The sequence below is a fragment of the Talpa occidentalis genome, unplaced genomic scaffold, assembly GCF_014898055.3.
Source record: "Talpa occidentalis isolate TD23 unplaced genomic scaffold, MPIMG_talOcc4v2.1 talOcc4.5, whole genome shotgun sequence".
In the NCBI taxonomy this organism is placed as follows: domain Eukaryota; kingdom Metazoa; phylum Chordata; class Mammalia; order Eulipotyphla; family Talpidae; genus Talpa; species Talpa occidentalis.
In genome coordinates, this window is record NW_023604861.1 from 39,108,269 (window position 1) to 39,130,420 (window position 22,152).

General features: G+C 37.0%; 2 protein-coding genes and 1 long non-coding RNA gene across 7 annotated transcripts in view; 1 reads left to right on the forward strand and 2 right to left on the reverse strand.

Annotated features, from left to right (window-relative positions):
- SUGT1 (SGT1 homolog, MIS12 kinetochore complex assembly cochaperone) overlaps window positions 1-2,570 on the reverse strand; it is a 39,037-nt gene extending 36,467 nt beyond the window's left edge. Inside the window, exons 1-3 of the mRNA XM_037526924.2 lie at window positions 2,433-2,570; window positions 2,034-2,150; window positions 1,887-1,944 (exon numbers count right to left, since the gene is read on the reverse strand). Of these exons, the coding sequence (XP_037382821.1) occupies window positions 1,887-1,944; window positions 2,034-2,071 (96 nt within the window). The 5' untranslated portion in view covers window positions 2,072-2,150; window positions 2,433-2,570. The remainder of the gene's footprint in view (window positions 1-1,886; window positions 1,945-2,033; window positions 2,151-2,432) is intronic.
- LOC119258705 (uncharacterized) lies at window positions 2,292-21,456 on the forward strand. The gene is made up of 3 exons (XR_005128288.2): window positions 2,292-2,671; window positions 18,665-18,759; window positions 20,658-21,456. It is a non-coding gene; the product is annotated as an uncharacterized LOC119258705 (long non-coding RNA).
- ELF1 (E74 like ETS transcription factor 1) overlaps window positions 10,770-22,152 on the reverse strand; it is an 81,812-nt gene continuing 70,429 nt past the window's right edge. For 4 of the 5 annotated variants that reach the window (XM_037526921.2, XM_054701416.1, XM_054701415.1 and 1 more), the window contains exons 5-9: window positions 20,643-20,807; window positions 18,635-18,718; window positions 17,754-17,946; window positions 15,987-16,436; window positions 10,770-12,789 (exon numbers count right to left, since the gene is read on the reverse strand). In XM_037526921.2, the coding sequence (XP_037382818.1) occupies window positions 12,183-12,789; window positions 15,987-16,436; window positions 17,754-17,946; window positions 18,635-18,718; window positions 20,643-20,807 (1,499 nt within the window). In that variant the 3' untranslated portion in view covers window positions 10,770-12,182. The remainder of the gene's footprint in view (window positions 12,790-15,986; window positions 16,437-17,753; window positions 17,947-18,634; window positions 18,719-20,642; window positions 20,808-22,152) is intronic. The other variant, XM_037526922.2, reaches the window with a different exon arrangement.

Genomic DNA, 22,152 nt, shown 5'->3' on the forward strand with positions numbered 1-22,152 from the left:
CTAATGCAATTTCACCCCCATGTATATACCTTAAAAATACAGAAGTGCACGTATTCACCAAAATACATGTACAAGAAAACTCACAGTGGTTTAATTCATACTAGCTAATAACAGGAAATAACCATATGTGCACTGCTGAATAAATTATACTGTATTACTACAATGGAATGCTATGCAAGAATGAAAAAGAACTACTATTTTACACAATATGGATGTATCTCATGTTTAAAGCAAAAGAGAGTACCTATACTGAACTGAGTACCTACTATTTGATTATTTATAGGAAGTGCAAGAACTAGCAAAACTAACTGATGGTGATGGAGGTCAGAATAGCAGTTATCTGTTGAGTACAGGAAAATATTGACTGGGAAGAAGCATGAGTGAGCCTTGAGGATGGAGCATTCTATATTTGACCTGGGTGGTACACACATATGTAAAGCTACAATTTAACTACTTGTACACTTAATACTTGTGTTGATTACATATATACTTCAATTGGAAAAAAAAAGCAAAATAAGCAAGATAGAAAGTGACAAGCTTTAAAAATAATTTTTACATAAACTGAATTTCCAAAGGAGACACTGGGTCTAAGAGGATGGTAATAAATGTAGATTCTGAAAATAAACAATTGTTTAAATAACATAAGGACCTGTGGGGGGGGGGAGTCTCATTGCCTCCTGTTACATTATTCTAATAATGACAGCAGAAGCCTATGAAACATGACAGCATTTTCTTTTAAGGCCTTTATTATCCAGATCCAAAAATTGTATTCTGAGCTAAAGGATCTAAGGGACCAAGTCTATGGTTCTTCCCTCTCTTGATCCCCTATCTCTTATTTTTTATCTACTCCAGTCAAATGGATCTTTTTGTTGCTCACTGCAGAGGTCAATTTTATTCCCACCTGAGGAGTTCTGCATTGGCTCTTCTTGCCTTGACTGCTCTTCTCCCAGAGCCTCTAAGTTTAGTCCCTCATTCCCTCAAATTTCTGCTCAAAAGTCATTCCTTAGAGAAATCCTTCTACCCATGTGGCAAATTTCTTTTAGAAGTCATAGCTAGGAAGACGTTCTCTAGCCTCAAATTGCTAACCTTTTATTTGTTTGATTGCAACAAGGCAACAGTTTCCTCTGTTCTATGCTTTGAAGCAAGAAACCTCTCACTAAATTTTGTGATCTGCTACATCAAGTGTCTTTAGCTTGAGCTCACTTTATTACTTTTAATTATAATTGAACTCTTGCTAGTCTGTGCTCCTTTATGTTTTACAGGCTTTGTCTTTCACTGCGCACAAACACAAAGTGCTTTATTCATCAGTTAAATGTAGAAATAAGATTTTAAACCACAGCTATCAGTGCCACAGCAAATAAAATGTTATGATGAATAAATAGGGAACAGCACATGTGAGAATTTTCAGGGACACATGTGAAAAGGCGTTTGTTCCAGTAGTCTGAGTTCCTACAGATTCGGGAGCACTGGGCTGCTACTTAAGTATGTCAATTCCTTGCCACTGATTGTCAATGGAGATGATGACTGTCAAATGAAAAACCTAATGAACTGTACAATCCTAGATTCCACTTTTCTCCCAGGCACAAATTCTATTAAATAAAATCCTTTCAAGGTAACTGTAAATGTCAACGAAATCCCCCCCCACCTCAAAAAAAAAAAAAATAGAAACGGTTTTACGGTTTAGGAGTGAAGAGCAAGAACAAGGTAGTCTAGAGTGGGACAGAGAAAGGAGGGGCAGAGACTGTTAATATTAGGGGCTGAATCAAAGTAAAATCAGCAGCTCGAGTCCCAGGCAGGCAGTGCTGGGAGAAGGCGGGGTCGGCCAGATCCCCTCTCGGTCGCGTACCCCAGAGAAGAGGGGGTGGGGCTGAGAACGACATTCTCACCTCTAACGCCGCCTGCGGGTCCTCTTCGATCAAAGCATCTGAGAAGCTCCGGAAAAACCTGCCAGGAAAACAACGAATAAAGCAGGAATCGCTAACCAATAAAAGGAGGAACAGAAATAAACAGCAAAGAGAAGAAAAAATACGTACCTCTGGGTTGTTGCAGGCCCTGCTGCGGCGGCCGCCATCCCTTACAGTTTCTGTTGTTGCTGCTGGAGTTGCCACAACCGAGGTTAGAAGCGCTGCCGCCGCCCCAGGGGGAAACTTCTGGAGAAACACCAACCGAGCTTCCGTCCGAGAAGCCAAAGAGCAGCCACGCAGCGTGCGCGCGGGGAGGGGCCATGAAACGTGGCCGCAGAGCGCGCTGGGACAGTGGAGGACCGATTCCTCCCCGCCAGCCCCGGATCCCGTGACCAGCGCGCCCAGGCCCCACCCCTCGCAGCCATGGTTACGAAGCCCCCCCCAACTTTGTTCACCTCTCTTCCACTAACCCCCGCACTTGAGCGGAGCTTTCAGGGGTAGTAAACTGAAAGCGCTTTTGTAACGTACTGTTCTCCCTCAGGAAATGTGGCGTTTGAGGGTGTTAATAACACGAGCCGCCGCTCTTATCATGGCTACCCGAGGCAGTCCAGCCTTTTGTGAGCCGTGACGTCATTCGCTGCTACGTGTTCTTTTCTCGGAGTAGAGTTCCGGCTGGCTCTGGGAACCCTAACGGACCTGGACTCGCCGGAAGTCGTACTGCTCCTGCAGAGGCTACACAAGAGAGAGCTTTTTGGTTCCGCTTGGAGGTAATGGTCCAGGCCCCAGAACTCCTCAGGTCCAGCTTTTCTTCCTATCTTTCTTAATCGCTTGAGAAGAAGAATCTGTTCCATCCGAAGTCGTCCTTGAAGGGAGGACGGTACCCTAAAATGGTCTCAGTGCAGCTTTACTTTCCAGTGTAACCAGCCAGGCGCTCGCTCATTGCACTTTGGCCCATGTAAATCGAATACAACCACCAGCAAGTTCCTTAGGACCCGGGTGAGGGGTGCAGAAGGGAATGGTAGTGAGTGGTTCCGTCAGTAACCAGGTAACTGAATTTGAGTAATAACTACATCCAAAATATAAACTAAGCTGAGGATCCAAAGATGCTAATTCCTTAAGAAGATGCTTAAGCGACTTGTAAGTTTTAAGCGAAAGGTGTGGAGAAAGCAGTGATAGCAAGGAGTGACACGTATGAATATAGAGATGGATTCCTCAAAGTTATGATAAATGAGTCTTAGCCTTGAAAGATGGATTAGAATTTTTAGATGAAGGAAATGGAAAAGCAATAGCAAGTGTGTTAGAAAACAATGTGAACACTAAAATTGGTGGGGCCTAAATTTAAGTTAAGGAGAAGCAGACTTACTGTAGAGGTAGGCAAATGTTTGGTCATAAAGGGATATATGTGGTGTGTTGTGATAGTCTCAATGGCAGTAACAAATTTCCTTTTTAAAAATATTCTGTGCTGTGGGAAAATAACAGTTGTTGGGAGACAACTGCTGTATTATGGGCCAAAGTGACACTCTTAAATAGATCCCTGATTGTCAGATGGAGAAGAAGGTAAGACAAATTTTTGATGTCAAAATGAGTTTGAGAATATCTTCCTTTATAATGATTATTGTTTGTATCAGATATAATAAGACTTTGCCTAGTCCAAAGACATGGAGATTTTTTTAATGTCTTATTATTTTACTTCTCACATTTAAGTCTGTGATCTTTAAAAAGTTAAATCTTGTTACAGCTGTTGTAACTGGAAGCTCAGAATTCAGGCCACCTGTCACCACTAAATGCCAATGAAGTAGAAACAAGAATTGAATCTTTAAGGTGCACTTTAATCAGATAGCCAGCAATCTAGAAGAGGGGGTTTAATACCCTAAAGAAACTGCTGTAACATTTTGTTTTAAACTGGCTTTTTGTAGTAAGTTGAACAAAGATAAGCAGTAAGTTCAGCAATAAACAGGCCTTCACTGATGCCAGGAGCTTGTGATGTCCAGCCCCCAGAGCTCCTTATCACTCTACTGGACACCTGGCCTCAAGCATGCCCCAGTGTGCTGAGTCTGGTCATCTGATAGCACTGGCTCTCTGCACTCCTCCAGATGTGTCCTTGTGCTAGAAAAATGAACTCAGAGTAGATAGGCCATAAACAATGTGTGTGTGCAGATTTCTTACTATACCTACCCAATTCCTCCTTTCCTAGCCCCTATCACTATGAGGTTGGGGTCAGTGCTCACTGCCTTGTCCCTAATATGTATATCTAACTGGCCCAGCCCTACTTCTTGAAAAGACTGTCATTTGTCATTTCCCCCACTAACTTCTAATGGCACTATTGTGAAGTATTAATAGATGGCCATTTTATTCATGGATATGTTTCTAACTTTTCGTTTCACTGGTCTGTTTGTCCAATCTTGTACTTGTAACACATTGTCTTAATGTAACTTTATAGTATGTCTCGAAGCCCTATAACTGTTCTTCAGGACTGCCTTGACTATTCTAAATCCTTTGTATTACCATTATCTTATAAAATTTATTTTTTCCATTTACAACTTTTAGGATAACTTGTCAATTTCAAAAAACTTCCTGAAATATTAGTTGTACTTAGAGATATATTTGGGGAAGCCAACATCTTAATATTGAGTCATGCAATCCACTAATATTATACATCTCTCCTTTTATTTAAGTGGTCCTTAATTTCACATAGCAGTGTTTTATAGATTGCACTGTAGAGGTTATCCACCAAGAAATATCCAGGCTGTAATATAATCAAGAAAGTGATTACTTGAGAGAAGGTATCATGGTCATGATCAAGCAAAGGGCAGCCACCCAAGATGTGTTCCACCAAGGGCAGGAAATAAATTTTTGAATGGTCAAGGTAGGGAAGTGGTCTGAACTTGGGTAACTTGTTTTGAAATTTAAGTTCCTTTGTCTTCTTATGATTGGTTGACAGTGGTCTTCAGGCAAAAGACTGCAGTGTGGGGTTTTTGGTAACATGCAGCAGATGGTTGCCTGTTTCATAGTCACAGATAAGGAGAAAATGGAATTGCTGCACTCAGGAATTCACCCAGAAATTTCAACATGGCTGCTAGAGATGCGATGTTGAATCTGTTTGATTAAAACTAGAATCTATTTGATTTACAGTAGTTCCCACAAGGTATTACATATCTTTCATTAGACTTATCTTAAGGTAGTTGGTATGTTTATGCTATTTCATATGGCATTAAATTTTCACTTATATAGTCCATTTGTTTGTTGCCTCTGTGTGTGTGTGTGTGTGTGTATCCCAGAAAATACAATATATAGTGACAAAAAACCCATCAGTAGTTGACTGGTGAGAGCCATGAACAAGCACAGCAAGAAGGGAATAGTTACAAGGGAATCAAGGAAACTTTTGGGGTGATATTCACTAAATATGTGATTAGGTTAAATATTTGATTATGGCAAAGAATTCATGAGTTTATATATATGTAAAATATCAAGCCATAAACTTTGAACATGGGTGGTATGTTGTCAATGATATAGCTCTATAAAGCTATTTCTAAAACAAATTCAGAGCCATAGAGAGAAATAGGTAGTTATGTACATAGAAGTGGTAGTTAGCAAAGTGAGAACCTAAGTGTGAAAATAAAAAAAAATGTGGTTTAGTTTCATATTTAATACATACTGAGCACCCACTATGTATAGATGCTATGCTAGGGACTGAGGGTATAAAAATTACTGCTACCCTGGCTCTTTATAACCTAGCATTGGAGTCACATATCGACAGGTAATCATTATAGTATATGTGCCCAAAAGGAAGAAATTAAAGGGTTCTATGACAGCAGTGGGAAGGTTTTAAGAGCTCAAAGAAAGCTTTCAGAGGAAGTAATGTCTAGCTAAGACCTAAAGAACAGGTAAGAGGTAGTCAAATATAATGAGATAAGCTGTTGAGCACAGGAAAAACAAATGCAGAGGTCTGGAACACAGTGCAAGCAGAGATCTGGGAAGTATGGCCTTAAGACTCTTCACTTGCATAAGTCCTTTCAAACCCTCTATATAATTTGGTATTCTTTTTTTTTTTTTAAAGATTTATTTATTTATACAAGCGCTGGGTACAGTCAGAAGTGCAGGAGGGTGAGAGAATTCACCAGAGATAGAGCAGGGAACAGAGCAAGCAGACTGACGAAATACACTGCTGAGGGGAGCAGCGGGCCCAGCAGGAGAGGTCTTCGTGCGATGTGGGACCCCTGCCTGTGGCCAGGGATCGAACTGGCGCTGCAGAGGCTGGCTGCAGCTTCACAGCCCAGCACTCAACCGCTGCGCCACCGGGGAGGCCCTGGACTTGTATTTTCAACTTGTCTGGGAGTTAAAAGCATGGCACTTGACTTAAGATCTGTCAGTCACATAAATTGGTAGCTAATTGACACAATAGATCAAAGTGGGAAACACTTTGTCTCTAGATGCAGTAGCACTATTAAGATGAAATTCCTAAAGCAACAGACAGTGGGTGCAAAGTTCAGTGGTTAGTGCTTGACAACAGTGGCTATAATTTCCTCACTGACCAGTTGTGCAGAATAGTTTTATCATTTGTACCCAGCTGTGTGGCTTAAATTGACCCAAATCTTCTTATGCTCTTGTCTGTTCTGTGAGATGCACAATATTCTTTGATTAAAATTTCTTTTATGATGAAAACCAGAATCAGTCTCTGTTGCTTATGATCGAGAACCCTATCTAACAACTTGGCATTTGGAAATGGAATATTACAAAACAGACCCTGCTATATATAACCAGCCAGGTTGAAAAGGCAGATGGAAGACACTGAGGGCACAACTATCCCAGGCTGAAAAATATGACCTTACAACAACGCATTAAACTTAAAGCACCAGATATGCATTCTAAAGCTGAGAAGTCTTGGAAAGAGTATTTCTTAATGCTCATACTAGATATGGCTCTGGAGGACAAGAAACTAGGGAGTTATAACTGATCTGAAGAGGACTGCACGTCACCCCAAAGATCCTAAATGTAAAACTAAATTAGACTTTAGCTAATCTCTCTTTGGGAAGGAATGTGTTTCAAATAAGGTGTGAGCAGTTTTGACCTGCTCCGTTTCCGACCTGGGCCGGTTCACCCCTCCTTAGGCAACCTGGTGGTCCCCCGCTCCCGGGAGGTCACCATATTGATGCCGAACTTAGTGCAGACACCCGATCGGCATAGCGCACTGCAGCCCAGAACTCCTGGGCTCAAGCGATCCTCCAGCCTCAGCCTCAGCCTCAGCCTCCCGAGTAGCTGGGACTACAGGCGCGCGCCACCACGCCCGGCTGTGAGCAGTTTTGAAAGTGCTAAGTAGAAGAATGTGTATGGGTGACATGTGGCTAATTCATTCCTCTCATTCCTTACTATGGAGTCCCAATTTTGACTGTCCATCTCCCCAACACATGACTATGTTAGGGTAGTCTTTGCTTCTTTGGTTTTGGTTAGGAATTGGTTAGAAAGGAGTGTGTGTAACCAATCTAGCAAAGAACCCTGAAAAGATGGCTGCTCAGGGGGTTTTGAGAAAGGTCTTCTTACTAACAAACAAACAGAAGGAACTACTGCCCTTCTGCAACCATGGCAAGCGCCAGCCTGGAAATGAAACATCCTAAACATGGTAAGCAAAAACATGGAAGAAATCTGCTCACTGAGTATCACCACTGAGCTCCTGATTTAACCAATATGAAAACCTCTTATTTTATTTAGTAGTTTTGAATTCATCTTTTGTTTCTTGCAATTGAAAGCATCTTAACCCCGACTACAAAGTTGGAGAGTGAAATCTGAGGAGAAGGCTGGTGAGAGCAAGAAGAGGCGAGACCCATCTAGGGCCTCAATTCCATCTGAGGATTGTAAGAAACCACTGAAGGGCTTGACATAATTTAATTGGCACTCCTGTTGCATTTGGGAGAACAGATTGGAGGGGAACAAAGGGGACAAAGAAAATGAGAACTGTGACCTTTAGATAAAATTTGGGGGAACTTTGACCTTTGAAAAGTCTCTGGAGCAACCTAGAGGAATACTAAGAAATTATAAAAGACAGGAAGAGTTGAACACAAAAGTGAAGGCAATAGGGAGTTTAAAGGAAGAGTGCGTTATAAAAGGTTGTCGAAGCTGGAGAGGCCCAAGAACAGAAGGACGGAACTGACAGTTTGGAAACTGATTACTACTACTGATCTCTGTAACAAATTAAGGACAAAGGCAATACTACAGAGGGTTAAACAATGAATGGGAAGTAGCAGATTTATAGCTAAAGAATAGAGTAACATCACAGGACCTTTAATAAATACATGTTGAGTCAATAATTTAAAGTACTATATAGCTATTCAGTTCAGTATGAGATTATGCTAGGAGATGAATGGCTAGAGAGATAGAGGAGGACAAACTTTTCATCTCCTTATAGGGTCCCCAGCGAGGCCTAAAAATCAAAATGAAAGATAGATGAAAGGAGAAAGCATATAAATGTATTTAAGTTTTATGTGATATGGGGGCCTTTACAAGGAAATGAAAACTCAGATATGAAGAGTGGAAAGTTGTGGAAAAAAACAATCAGACAAAAGGTCATGACCTAAGGGTAATATCCAGGGGAATTTGGCAAGGCCTGTTCAAGATTCCTCTAGGAATCCCTCTGTCTTCAAAGATAAGACTGTTTCTTTCCTCCAGGTATAGTAAGGTCACCGCACACTGTAAGGTCTTATGACTTGATGCTTCAGGGAAGAAGGAGAAAGTCAGAGAATCCCTTAAGCACTTAATATTTCTATGACCTGCTTCAGCTTAAATTATTCAAAATGCCAAATTACTGATTGGAGGTAGTGTGTTCTGAACCACACAGTCAAAATGTAAAATACACATATATCGTGCTAGGTCTTGTAAACTGTTAAGAAGTTTGCATCCTGGAGAGAGGAAATAGTAGCCTAAGCTAGGATAGACTCATGACAATGGAAAGGGAAAACTTAAAAGAACTTTTGCAGGAGGAAAGTTACCTAGACTGCATGACTGACTGGATATGGATGTCAGATGTGACTGAGCCACCGAGGTGGATAAGGTTATCAAAGGAGCATAGATGCAATGGGAAGAAACTAAAATGTAATCTTTAGAAGTACCAGCATATATGGTAGAGTTCCCTAGCTAGCTAATATACCATGAATGAGTTGAATGTATACAAAAAATATTTATCCCTTTGGTCTTCATGGCTGTGGGAACCACTGACTGGTCATCTATAACAGTAAGCAGCCTCACTGATTTGCCCCGATGTGTCTGGAGGATACATTTTCTTTCAGCTTTGTATGCCAAGGTCAAGGACTCTGTGTGGCCATTGTTGATACACAACCCAATAAATGTTGATTTGAGTGACAAAGAGCAATGTTGACAAAAAATGTTAAAAGGGGAGATTGGGGCTAGAAAATTGATTCTTAAATTTTCAAATGTACATTAAAGTCATCCAAGGCTTCTCAATTTCCAATTTGTACATGATCCTGATTCAGTAGGTCAGGAGTAGTGTCTTGAGAGTCTGCATTTCTAATAAGCTTTTAAATAATGTTGATGTTGTTGCTGCTTTGAGACAACTCAGAGTATCAAGAACCATACATATTGGTTAGAATGAAAATTGTAGAACTTTCCCATGAGATACAAATTCATTAAATATAGGGTAAGACCAAGGAATTTGTGTTTTAAGATTAACATTAACTCCAAAGCAGATGATAGAGAAATTTGGATAGTAAGCTAAAGATTTTAGACTTTATTCTACAGGTAGCAGAAAGACCTTAGGGTTTCTAAATCTGGACATTGCATAATCCAAGTGTATTTTGTAATCTGTTGCATGATAAACTCACAAGCGGGAAGTCTCGTGGACGGCTAGAGTTTATTACAAAATACAATCTTTGAGAAGGAAAGAACTTTTATCTATTACTAGCACCAAGAAGTGTACCTGGCACAGAGTTGACACTCAGTATTCACTACATGATAAGTGACAGAAATAATGTAAGTACTAAAATTCGGAGGGTGGCAATAGATATAAGAGGGTATATATGGATAAATAAGACATTCTAATGTGGGGGAGGAATAGGACTCTTAGTAGCTGATAGTTTTGAACAAAAGATTTAATTGTATTAAGCTTTTGAAAAATTGAGTTTCAAAAATCATTAAGCTTTAAGCTTATTATATGACTTTTAGGCTTCAATCTTTACTCAGTGTTCATGGTAATTAATTGTACACTATTCCAGTAACTTTGAATGAAGTATCTCTAAAAATTCTTATGCTCAGAGTATATTTTATACTAAAGTAAAACACATAAATAAAATTTAAATAATGCCACACATCATTATAGTCTAGTATCTCCTATTAGGATAATTCAATAATTCTTGTATTGATAATTCAATACAAGATCCTTAATATTTCTTAAAAAACACATACTATATATTCACTGCTGTCCATGAAATGAAAAACTACAGAACTTATCTAGTCAAAAAGGTTTTAACTGGATTACAATCTATAATATTACATGACCTCTTAAAACTATTTTGGAAGAATATTAATACTCTAAAAATATGATAAGACAACTTAGTACTGGGTATAAGAGTATTAGGATTTTCATTTTCTTAAATTTCCAGTTTCTGTGTTTTCCAAATTTAACAATTAACTGGCCTAATTTCTAATTAGAAAGCCTAGTTTTAAAAGTGTGTTTAATAGTGAGAACATTTCACTGTTCTCTAATTTTTGGAGCTTGGCAATCCATTTGTGATGCCTGGAAACTGCCATTTGTCATGGTAGAAAGGGAAGTGAGAGGATAACATTCTAATAACATGGTAAATACTACCAGCATTTTCTGTATACTTTTTTAAAGAAACATTTGCTTCAAAACAGAAACACTGAGAATTTTTACATGATTTATTTAATAATAAACCAATTAGAGATACAAAAATGTTTAGAGGATTCCAAAATTTAAACTTTTCTTTAAATACAAATTCATTCTGTATTAGGAAGACATATAACAACATTAGACCTCTAAACATAATTTTTTCATCTACAAAAATTTCTCTTTGCTATACTAGAAAATTTGCAGAAAACAATTTTTCTTGTGAAATTAAATGTACATTATTTACAGTTGAAAAAGTAATCTAAAAACTATTTTATCTCAGAAACTTGTATATATATGTATATTCTTTGTATGCAATTTCCCCCCTCGAACCCCAATAAAAAATGATCCAAAATATAAAGCGATTATGCTTTTTATAACAACTGACTAGTCAGCCAGATTAGCCCAAAGCTTGGTTGCTTTCTGGGCCCTTAAGAAAGAAGCCTTGACTCTCAGAATAGCAGTATAGCGTTCAGCACTCAGCAACATAAACCTACTAACAGACCACAGTGGTGTAAAAATTTAATGAAGAAAGTGGAAAGAATTCAGATGCGTAGCAGATCTTATGGCTAACAGGAGAATGAATTTTATGGGGCCACTTCTGCAATATTTTAGTTATATTTACATTTGGAAATAAACTGATAATGTTTTAATTGATACTAATTTAAAATATAGCAGAATCATAAAATTTAGAACCAGAAAATAAATTTGAGATCATTTAGCTGATCCAGTGCATCCTTTCTTATAAGGGAACTGAGTCCCAGAGAGATCAGCGGCTTGAGGAAAGTCACAAAACTAGTTAATAGGAGAGCCATTCTTAAGCCGATGCTTTTGTACTCATCTTGCTTCTGAAAACAGGGCCAGCCTTCTTATGGGCAGATTTCAAATTTTAATGTTATATTTCATATATTCATAGTTCATTATACAGTGCAGGCAACTAAAGTCAGAATCTAAGTGAAATCATCATTTAACAAAGCATTAAACAGGTATCTTGCACTTCAGAGTCAAGACTTAACTTACACAAGTGGAATGAAAATAGTTCCTATATAAATTTCCTGTTGTCTCATATTTAAGGACTATATATACACAAAAGAATCAGAAAAACAAATACAATGTAAAATTTAAAAAAAGAAACTTTAAAAATGCTTATTATATAGCAAGTGAAAAAATCTCAAGACTGTCTTCATAGTATAAAATGCCTGTTCCTTCACAATTGAATTCTGAAACATTTGGAAAACAGAGAAACACTTGGGTTTTCCTCCCTCCTCTAACAAAGTCAAAATAAACTCTAAATTATTATTTTTTAACGCCTAGCTATAAAATTAGGAGCCTCTGTAGAATTTATCTTAGAATCAATCAGAGAGTTTGCATACACTGAAAATGTTCAATTAAAAAAAAAATCATCCATAATTCCTTTGGTATGTTAATTAAAAGGAGTTGGGTTCCAGCAGTTCATTTTGTTTCAGAGCTACCTGAGAGGTAAATCCATTGGAGTTAGATACCATCATCACATAAGGCTGTGGCTGCTGCTCTGTTTTCTCAGTGTCTTCTTTCAAATTATCATCGACCTCCTTTTTCACTACTTCCTGTGTAAGAGTTTTTGTTTCTTGAGCTTTGATAACTGAAGTGATTACAGTGCCAGGTGGGTGAGCAACAAGTTGTGAAGTGCGAGGAGAAAAGGTCACTACAGGTGTAGTAGCACTGAAAGATGGAGATGAGGCTACACTAGCGGTTCCATTACAGACAGACTGCACATTGCTAGTAAGAACCTGCTGGACGTGGGCAGGGCTAAAGACAATTGAAGGAGGAGAGCCCGGCTTCTGGGATTGGAGCATGACATTTTCTTTCAGTACTGTCATGGGCTGTGATGATGACGGAATGGCTTGTAAAATAAATTTCTGAGATCCAGCACCTGATGATGGATCTGTGCTGGCTATAACTGTTGTGATTGGCACTGTCTGGAGTGTTACTGTATGCAACTGCTGATTCCCAGGAGACACGACCACTGGAACTTGAGCTGGAGCTTGTATAGTCCTATTGAGATTATAAAATAAAAGTGAGAAAATTAGTATATTTTACATCATTTAAAACCAGCATTCAACAAGTCATGCTGACAGTGTGAGCCATACATTTCAAATGTGACTTCCTTTATTTTCAACACAACATGAGCATTGTGTCAGAACCTGTATTGAACAACAATGTACATAAAGACATACCCAACAAAGAACCCCCAGATGATTAACTTGATAATATCTGGTGAGAAAAAAGGTTTACAAAGTGCCACATTAACACAAATGGCGGGGGGGGGGCAATTTTATTGGGTGTGGAGGAGGATATAATTGTAAGACAAACGTATTTGATTCACAATTATTTTATACTGGAGGGATACTGTCATCAACATGCTCATCTATAATTACCAAAACTCATGTTTATAATCAAGTTTTTAACCTGCTTTTTATAGAAAGAAAGGAAAATTGCTCAACTAAAATGAAAATCACCTTGGTCTTAAACCTGTGACAGGATTATTACAAGAACTTTATGGTTTACAGTTGATATATAAACAAGTCATGTATATAATTAATTTTTGAGGGCTCTAGAAGCTGACATCACACAAAATAAAACCAAGCTTTGGCAAAAATATATGGAAACATTTCTACCAGGTTTTTCAGTTTAAATTAATTTCACAAATTTTAGTCATAAAACTACAATTTATCATAAAGCTCAGTTTTTGTAAGGCTGTTAATTTCATTTACTGAAGAAAGAGGTACACAAATGATCTTATGAGTCAACCTAATTTTAAAGTTCACAGATGTGGGGTTTGTATTTTATGGCCATTGTTAATATAAAACAAATGCAGCTGAAAAAATTGAGCATCTGGATCTCACTTGTTTTCCCTCTGAATTCTAGTTTACAGAAGATAGATGAATGCTACTTCTAATGAATAACAGATCAGTTCCCCATAGGCCAAATGATAATAACTGCCAGTAAATTATTACAGGTAAATTTTAGTAAGTTATAGTTATGTGGTCTATCACATATGTGAGAAATGAAATTCTGGAGAAGAAAACAAATGGACTAGATGGAAAAATGAAAAAGAAAAAAAAAAAAGTCTTAGCCACTAAGGAGACTCTTAAAGGAACTGGGAAGATACAGGATGACTAAAGCCTACCCATTCAGGGAGGATACTGATTCCCAGGTTCAGATTGCTACCCAAGCCACATAGGATCAGTCAACAGCAGGATATTACTAGCTCTTTTGAAGGACAGAGCTGGAAGACAATGGAAATGAATCAGGTAATGAAGATTTAATAGGTGAAGTGAGTATGGCTAGGAAATAAAGGCCAAATTTGCTAATTATTATTGGGCAGGTAAGGATAAACTAGAAGGAATCAGAACAACTTTGGAAGCCAGGGTGTTTTTCCAAAATACACTATGTCTTCTTTCTCCTACTTCCCACCTGAAGCAGATATCTTGGGAGAAATCTGAGCCTGGGTAAGGCACCTGATCCTAAGCCAGATACCATCTTTTAAATAAAAAAGACTCAAAGGATTTCCCATGGCTAGAGTTCATATACCATGGACATATTGAAAATAGTACTAGACATATAGTAAGCTTACAGATTGGGCCTATAAATATGTATAGCCCTGCCACCCTTTAAATAGTATTCCCACTCTACATATGAATAAGATACACAGAGGTTGAACAATTTGCATAAGGTGACCAGATAAGAAGTCATCTGACAGCACAGCCTATGTGTTTAATCATTACTACATACAGCTGACAATCACAGGGGAGTATGGTCATATAATGTTTTAATATCTGGCACTGAGACCTATTCAGAAATTGACATTTAGAGTATAATAAAGTACCCAATATAGTATCACTATCTTTCAGAGTCATTTTATGTGTGTATGTGTTTGGTTTATTTGGTTTTATTCTCAATATCTAAAAAGGAAACTGATTATACATTCTTAAAAATACCACTGAATCTCCAGGTAGTGGGTAGCAGTGATTAGTTGTGATCTCTTTATGTTTCCTATCAACATAAATACAATGATAAGATGATAAAGCCTGTAAATCAATGGGGGTGGGGGGAGAGTGGTATGCAGGTGGATTACTGGTGAGAAGGCCACACCTAAGAGAAAACAGTAACTACAGAAAGATGACCCACAATGTAAGAAAATAATTATAGAAAAAATAAATCAACATCTGTATACACTAAAATATATATATATAATATATACATATAGATATCACCCTTGCAAGTCAATGAAAGATTTAAGAGAATTACATTTTTACAATGTTAAAAGTTTAAATGGGTCATACAAGGAAGACTGAATTATCTAACACTATCTTAATTCTAAGTAATGTTTACTTACTTTGTAATCAATGGAACACAAATCCAGCATTTATATTCTGGAATGTACAAATATAAGACTGAAGTTGGCTAAAGAAAACAATTAGAGTCACTTTTACTAGATTTGGAAGGGCTCCTATATTTTAATACATGTTCTGAAAATTCATGACAGTAGAAGCAGAAAATCAGAATACTGCAAATGTCCATCTAATGTTCTGCATTCCTCCCTTGTCCTATTCTAAATCAACAAGACCAGTCCCAAATTTCTGCAAAAGATCAAGCTATACTTGGTCAAAAGTTGTATCTTTCCTGAGACTGTCAGACAAATTTGATTAGATTAAACCAAAAAACTATTCTTCCAACTTCTGCAACTTTAAAAACCTGAAAAACAGGAACTTAGATTCTTGGCCTCCCTACCAGTTTATACTTCACAACTGTTCTATGACAGTATCTTCCCAGAAATTACAGTTATTTCTTGGAACTCAATGCACTCTGAAAGATCATGATATGTCCATTTGTGATGGAATTTTTTACTGCTTCGAACATAGCTTGTAAAAAAAGATCTTAAACTACCTTCTGAATTTTCTTATATATGCATCCCTTCTTGTATAGATCAACCCAGTTATACGAAAAGTTTTTGGACTACACTTAAAGTGATAAGGTAACATCAAGTAAGATCCAAGCTTAATAAGAAGTCATTGCTATAACCACAGGGCTGACACATATTACTGCAGAAACAATCTGTTGAACAAGAGTTTTAATTTGAAATCTGTCTAATTTTATGTTTACTTCTAAATCTTAACCCACATAACAAATAAATAGGACTGGTCAGAAATATCACATAGTGATAAGCATTGGTAACTTAATTTTCTCACCTAATACTCTGAACGGAGGAATTTAATGTTTCATCCTGCATGCTACTGGTTATGGCTGCATCTCCTTCGGGGACAGCTTGTACTGGCTGTACCACATGAATAGTCCGGAAGAGCTGGGTAGGATATGGAGACTGTGTGGACTGCATTGTCCTCAGAACCTCTGATGGCTGCGCAACTTCCACAGGATCTTTGGATTTTGTAGTTTTAGAATTCCCTGGTTTTAGAACTGTAGTGGCTCCTGCTTTTATCCCTGGATTTGAAGATACTCTCGATCGGCTTGCTTGGTTCCTACTTGAAGTGGTTGTTGACGACAGTGATGGATCTGAAGACTCTATGCTGGAACTTGGATCCTCATCATCAATATAAATGAGATCTTTTGGCATTTCCTTAAACTGATACACCAAGCGCTGACCTTCTACTTTTGCCAGAATACCCCTTTGGTAATAGTACCTATTCAAACCAGACAATTCATCAATATTTTATTCCATTAAATATAAAATAATATTAAACAAAATAAAAATCTCCTAATCATAAACTAAAGTTGAAAGTTGAAACAAACAAGAAATGAGTTTCTAAATGAAGGGCACCAGTATTTTATATAAGATAGTATAATTTAAAAAGTATTTTCTAAATAAATATGTAAAACACTTTTATTCACCAGAGAGAAAAAAGACCTTATTACTAACTCAATCTAAAACCAATTCTAGGGGCCTCCCTGGTGGCGCAAGGAGTTAAGACACAGCACTATGAAGCCACCCAAAGCCACTGCAGCACAAGTTCAATCCCCAGCCAGGGAAGTGACCCACATGGTGCAGCAGACCTCTCCTGACTCACCTGCTGTTCCCCTCAGCAGTGTGTTTCAGTCAATCGGCCTGTCCTGCTCCCCACTCTGTCTCTGGTGAATCCTCACTCCCCACCCCCACACCTCTGGCCTGTACCCCAGTTCTTGTATGCATAAATAAATAAATCTTTAAAAAAAAAAAACAATTCTAATCAGGGGATTCTTCATAAAGTATATGGATTATTTGAGCTCTTCATTTTTACCCCTTCCTCTAACCACCTGCTAGGTTGCTAGAGATTATCTCTTCCATGCTTTTCTATAATTTCCCTACCAGTTTGAATTTAATTCTGTAACTTTGACTCAGTTTTCTTACAAAATTTATAGATAATTGTGTGAGCAACTGGCAAATCAATGAAATTTGAGGGAAAAAATTTAATGTAAAAATACAAGGGATGTAAATTTTGTTAATGATTTGAATTAATCCAAGCACCAAAATAAGAGTTTTAAAAAAAACCTAATTATTATGTTATCAGATCATTGATAATTCTAATAAATCTCAAATATATGCATAACTTGAAGAATATGATCACAGAAAAACAAACTAAAAGTGAGTTTTAAGACCAAAATTTTTATAATGTCTAATATTCTGAAATTTATTCTGTAATATATATTACACATATACTTGAGATCTCAAAACATAGGAGCTCTCTGGTGAATTTACAATTCTTGATGATCGTTTAATTGCTCTGATCACTTTATAAATAAAATATCTGCATTAAGATTTTTTGAGAAAGGAAAACCATTTTTCCAAATTAGAATAATATTTTGATTAAATACTTACTGATTTCTGTATAGTGTAATTTAGTGTTTCAGTAAATAAACTTCACCAAGTAATTTCTTTAATTCCTTAAGTTTTTAGCAATTAACTATTTTTTAGTATTTAGGAAAATATATTCTTACCAATAAACTACAAAAACTTCACATACCTGAGAGCTCTTCCCATGGTCTCATAATTCATATCAGGTTTGTTTTTGTGCTTCCCCCACAATTTGGATACTGCTTTAGAATCTACCAATTTAAAAATGCCTTTTTCTCGTTGGGTCCATTTGATATATTTAGGACAAGTTGCTTTGTCCTGAAGTAGTGCTAGTAAAAACTCCCAAAGATAAATTGTGTTTCCTAAAACAAAAACAATTTATTTTTAAGTGACTAAAATTTCTTTGAAAGAGCACAATAAAGCACAAATAAAAGTATTACAAGTTCCACCTATACAAAAATTTACACAACTCAAGTATTATTGGTTATATAATGGTCATAGTTTTTAGGGACTAATATAAGATCTCTGTTAGTTGCAAATAAGATGTTCAAGCATAGTAATCTAGCCAATTAGATTTGTGATGACTTAGGAAGAAAGTATTTTGAAAGAATCTTTCTATCTCTTTAAGAACCATTACCTAGAAGAAATAGTGAACAAGATTTGTACAGACCTGTCTTTTTTTATTAGAGCCAGTAGATCAGTCATAACCGTTTTCTTCAAATTTGGGCAGCAGTTATCAAAACACTACAACTCCAAGGCAATTAACAGATGTCTTTTAACTAAAAACTTAACCTGCCTGAACTCTACCAAGACACTATTAACAAAAGAATGGATTATTTTGACAGGTAAGTGAAAAATCTCTTAAATGGACTTCGTGGGTTACATCATTACCAGTCTCTTTACAGAAATTATCTTACAAGCACGTGGCAGCAATGAGATCCATCACATGTCAAGAAAGTTGGTGGTTTCCACTTATAATATGCAGATTTGAATGCAATCTAAATGTCACTTGACTCATGAGTACTGTAGAAAAATTACAGTAGTGCTTACCCTTCCCATCTTTGTTTTTCTTCTTCACAGATATGTTTGGGGTAGTGGCCGGGGAATCTGGTCGTGGTGGCTTAGTTTTTCTCCCTGAAATCAAAATGCTTCTACATAAATAGTTGCCCTCAAAGGTGAGAGACAATGAACAACTTGACTATTTATAAACGCATTTTTCCTCCCATTTATCCTAAATTTCATGTCAAATACTTTATACATGGATCACATATTTTGGTCTCCTAAAATGTTAAATACTTAAAATTAACTTCAGGAAAAAATTAACATTAATGTAGGTGAGATCATAAACATATTTACATAGGAAATGATACTTCAGCTTATATGTAAAAATGAAAATAAGTTTAAAATATACCTTTTCTTTAAGATGACAATACTGATAGTGTTTTCTTAAATTTGGGGACATATTCTTGATGCTGATAAAGCTTTTACTCAAAAATTAAGCCATACAGATTTGTCTACCTGTTGATTATTTAAGTGAAAAAGTAGAATTTTAACTTTTCTATCTTCTAAATATATCTCTGCTTACAGTTAGTTTTCAAATAATGGAAAAGTCCCCAAATTCTGGCAATATAGTAAATAAAGGAGGCAAAATTTTGGTAAGCCACATAGTCAATTTTTATTTTTTCTTCGTGTTTTTAAACCTATCATTTTCCTGTATTTCCCTCAATTCATAGCAAACATTTTATGGTTATTGATCATCTAATGTCTAAACAAGTCTACTCTAACACTATTAAACTATATTATGTGCAGATTTAGTCCGGGTCAACCAACATTATAAAGCATTGTTTGTGATCTGTTTTGGCCACGTAACTAGAACTAAAGCCAGTGGCAAGGTGCTGTGATTTAGGTTGAGATGACCGTGTTGGCTTTATATGAGAAACAATGAAGACTGGACATAAATAGATTCTTTAGTTAGTACCTCTCACCCCAACATTCTTGAGGTTGATTCTCTCTCTGGGCTAGATTATAAGGCTAATAAACTTTAGGATAAGAGCAATTTTACAAGAACTTGTCTGGTACCCCAAAATTACTGCCAACCAAGGGTCACTTTTATGCCAGTAAACTCAGTGATAGTTTAAAATCTAATCGCAAACCTAGGTTAAGGCAAGCCCAGGATTATGAATTCTCAAAGGAAGAATTTTTCCACTTACAAATCTCAAAAGAGAAATACAAACCTTCTTGATAGCTGCCAGTGCTAATGGGTAGACTGTTTTCCCCTGAGGGTGTAACGTGAAAGGGTCCCAATTACAAGGTGATGTATCTGTCCAAAATCCTATTTTGCACCAGAGCAAGACTTACACATCTGCCTGTACATGGGCAATAAAACCCAAGCCCCTTGGACATCAAGAGTGGACATAGCCTTCTCAGCCCTCCGAGGCTACTGCAATGTCAGCTCATTTTTGGCTCTTGGAATTTCCCTGACTTTTACATGAACTTAGTCACTGGGTGGCTAGTGGTACACTTAAACAAGACAAAAACTCAAAATATTAAATAAGCTGGAGTAGAATCCTAAGACTATGAAATGAAAAGTATCAGATTATAGAATACAAATAATGGTCCAAAAATGTGTGAAAAGTTAAAAGTTCCCTTTTAATACATTTTAACATTTTCCTCTTTAATTACTTACCTGCCAATTTCCAACTCAATGTATATTTCCAACTGGAATCCATGCTGGTGGTTTTCAAACTATGTCCTATGGGAAGAAGCTGATCTGCCCTTAGCCCTAAGTTCGCTCTTACCTTGGGTAAAAGGCTGAGCCTTTAAAAAGTTGGAAAATCTTTCTTCTGTGAAACGGATCAAAACTATCAAATGTATACAATCTAATTTTTAAAAATGAATCTAATATGAAGAAATGCCTCTTAATTTAGGTTTTGTGCCTTCAGTTTCTTACTTATATATAAGTTTAATATACATTGGTGTAGAAATATCCTTGAATTAAAATTATATTTGAATTCCACATAAGACTAGACTACTCGCCCTAAACAAACTAACCACCCACCTTTCTTTCTCTTAGGCTGTTCTGGTGAAGAGGCACCTGGTGAATGCGCATATGTCTCTTGAACCTGCTGAGTTTCCACCACTTCAGGAATCCCATCTAGTGTGACGGAGACATGGGTGATTGGGGCAACAACAATGTCTTCAGAGGAACTAAATATATCATTATCTAATGGAAATAAAATCAACTTTGTATTATAAGTCAAGATAATATCATAAGATAATGTCCTTTTCCTATATAGAATAAAGTAGAAATAAAATCTGACCAAATTACTCTTCCTTATAAAAATTTCACACTCTAAAATTGAGATATTATCCACTAGATTATAGGCAGAAAAAAAGATAAGAACAATTCAAGCTCCACGGCATTCCATTGGACGTTTTCAAAAGCTAGGTCGAGCCTACCTTTCCAATCTCTTCACCCACCATTCACGGTTTACCCTATAGTTATATCAAAGCATTTTTATCTTCAACATTTCATTCTTTTTTACAGGTCTGTCTTTGACGCAATCTATTCCTCTATTCGGAATGCCCTTTCCTGACTCCTCTACCTGTTAAATGTTTGTCATTTACAGGCAGCTCAAATCTTTCTCCACCAATCTCCGGTGTTTGCAGCTAGAATACTCCCTACTTCCAGACCCTGCTGTTATCCCTCTGATGACATTTATTTTTGGCTTTTATAGTTACTTACACAAATTGTTGTTTTCAAATTATAACTTTGAGGAATGAAACAACATCTGTTTGTATATATCAATCACATTATTGTCTAGTGCACTAAATGCACTGTGCAAAAGAAAATACTCAATAAACATGTTGAATTGATTTAGTAATCATTTTATGAGTTTGATTACTTTCTTGTGAGAAAAGTACAGAGGACAACCTGGATTTAACAGCAGATCAATAATGTAGACATAAATTTTGCACCGTGAAGTGCTAGAAATTTTTCAACAGTGCTGTCTACTCACTGATGATTATCTACAGAGATTTCTAGATTCTAACAGTTTCAGTCCTAAATATCCTAACAGTTTCATGAATGAGGTTAAGAGAAGTAATTAGGCATAATCTGCTATTTGTCAATTAACTAAATAAATAAACTACTTTTTATTTCTATAGGCCTCATTCCCCAAAACTTTTTTTTTTATTTTTTTAAAGGTATATTTATTTACACAAGAACTGGGGTACAGGCCAGAGGCGCATGAGGGTGAGAGGATTCACAAGAGACAGAGTAAGGAGCAGAACAGGCAGAACAACGAAAAACACTGCTGAGGGGAGCAGCGGGCGAGACAGGAGAGGTCTGCCAGCGCCATGTGGGTTTCTCTCTGCCCGGCCAGGAACCTGCGCTACAGAGGCTGCGGACAGCTTCACAGCGCTGCGCTCAAACCACTGTGCCACCGGGGAGGCCCACCCCAAAACTTTTTTTTTTTTAAGATTTATTTATTTATTTATACAAGCACTGGGTACAGTCAGAAGCGTGGGAGGGTGAGAGAATTCACCAGAGCCAGAGGGGAGAGCAG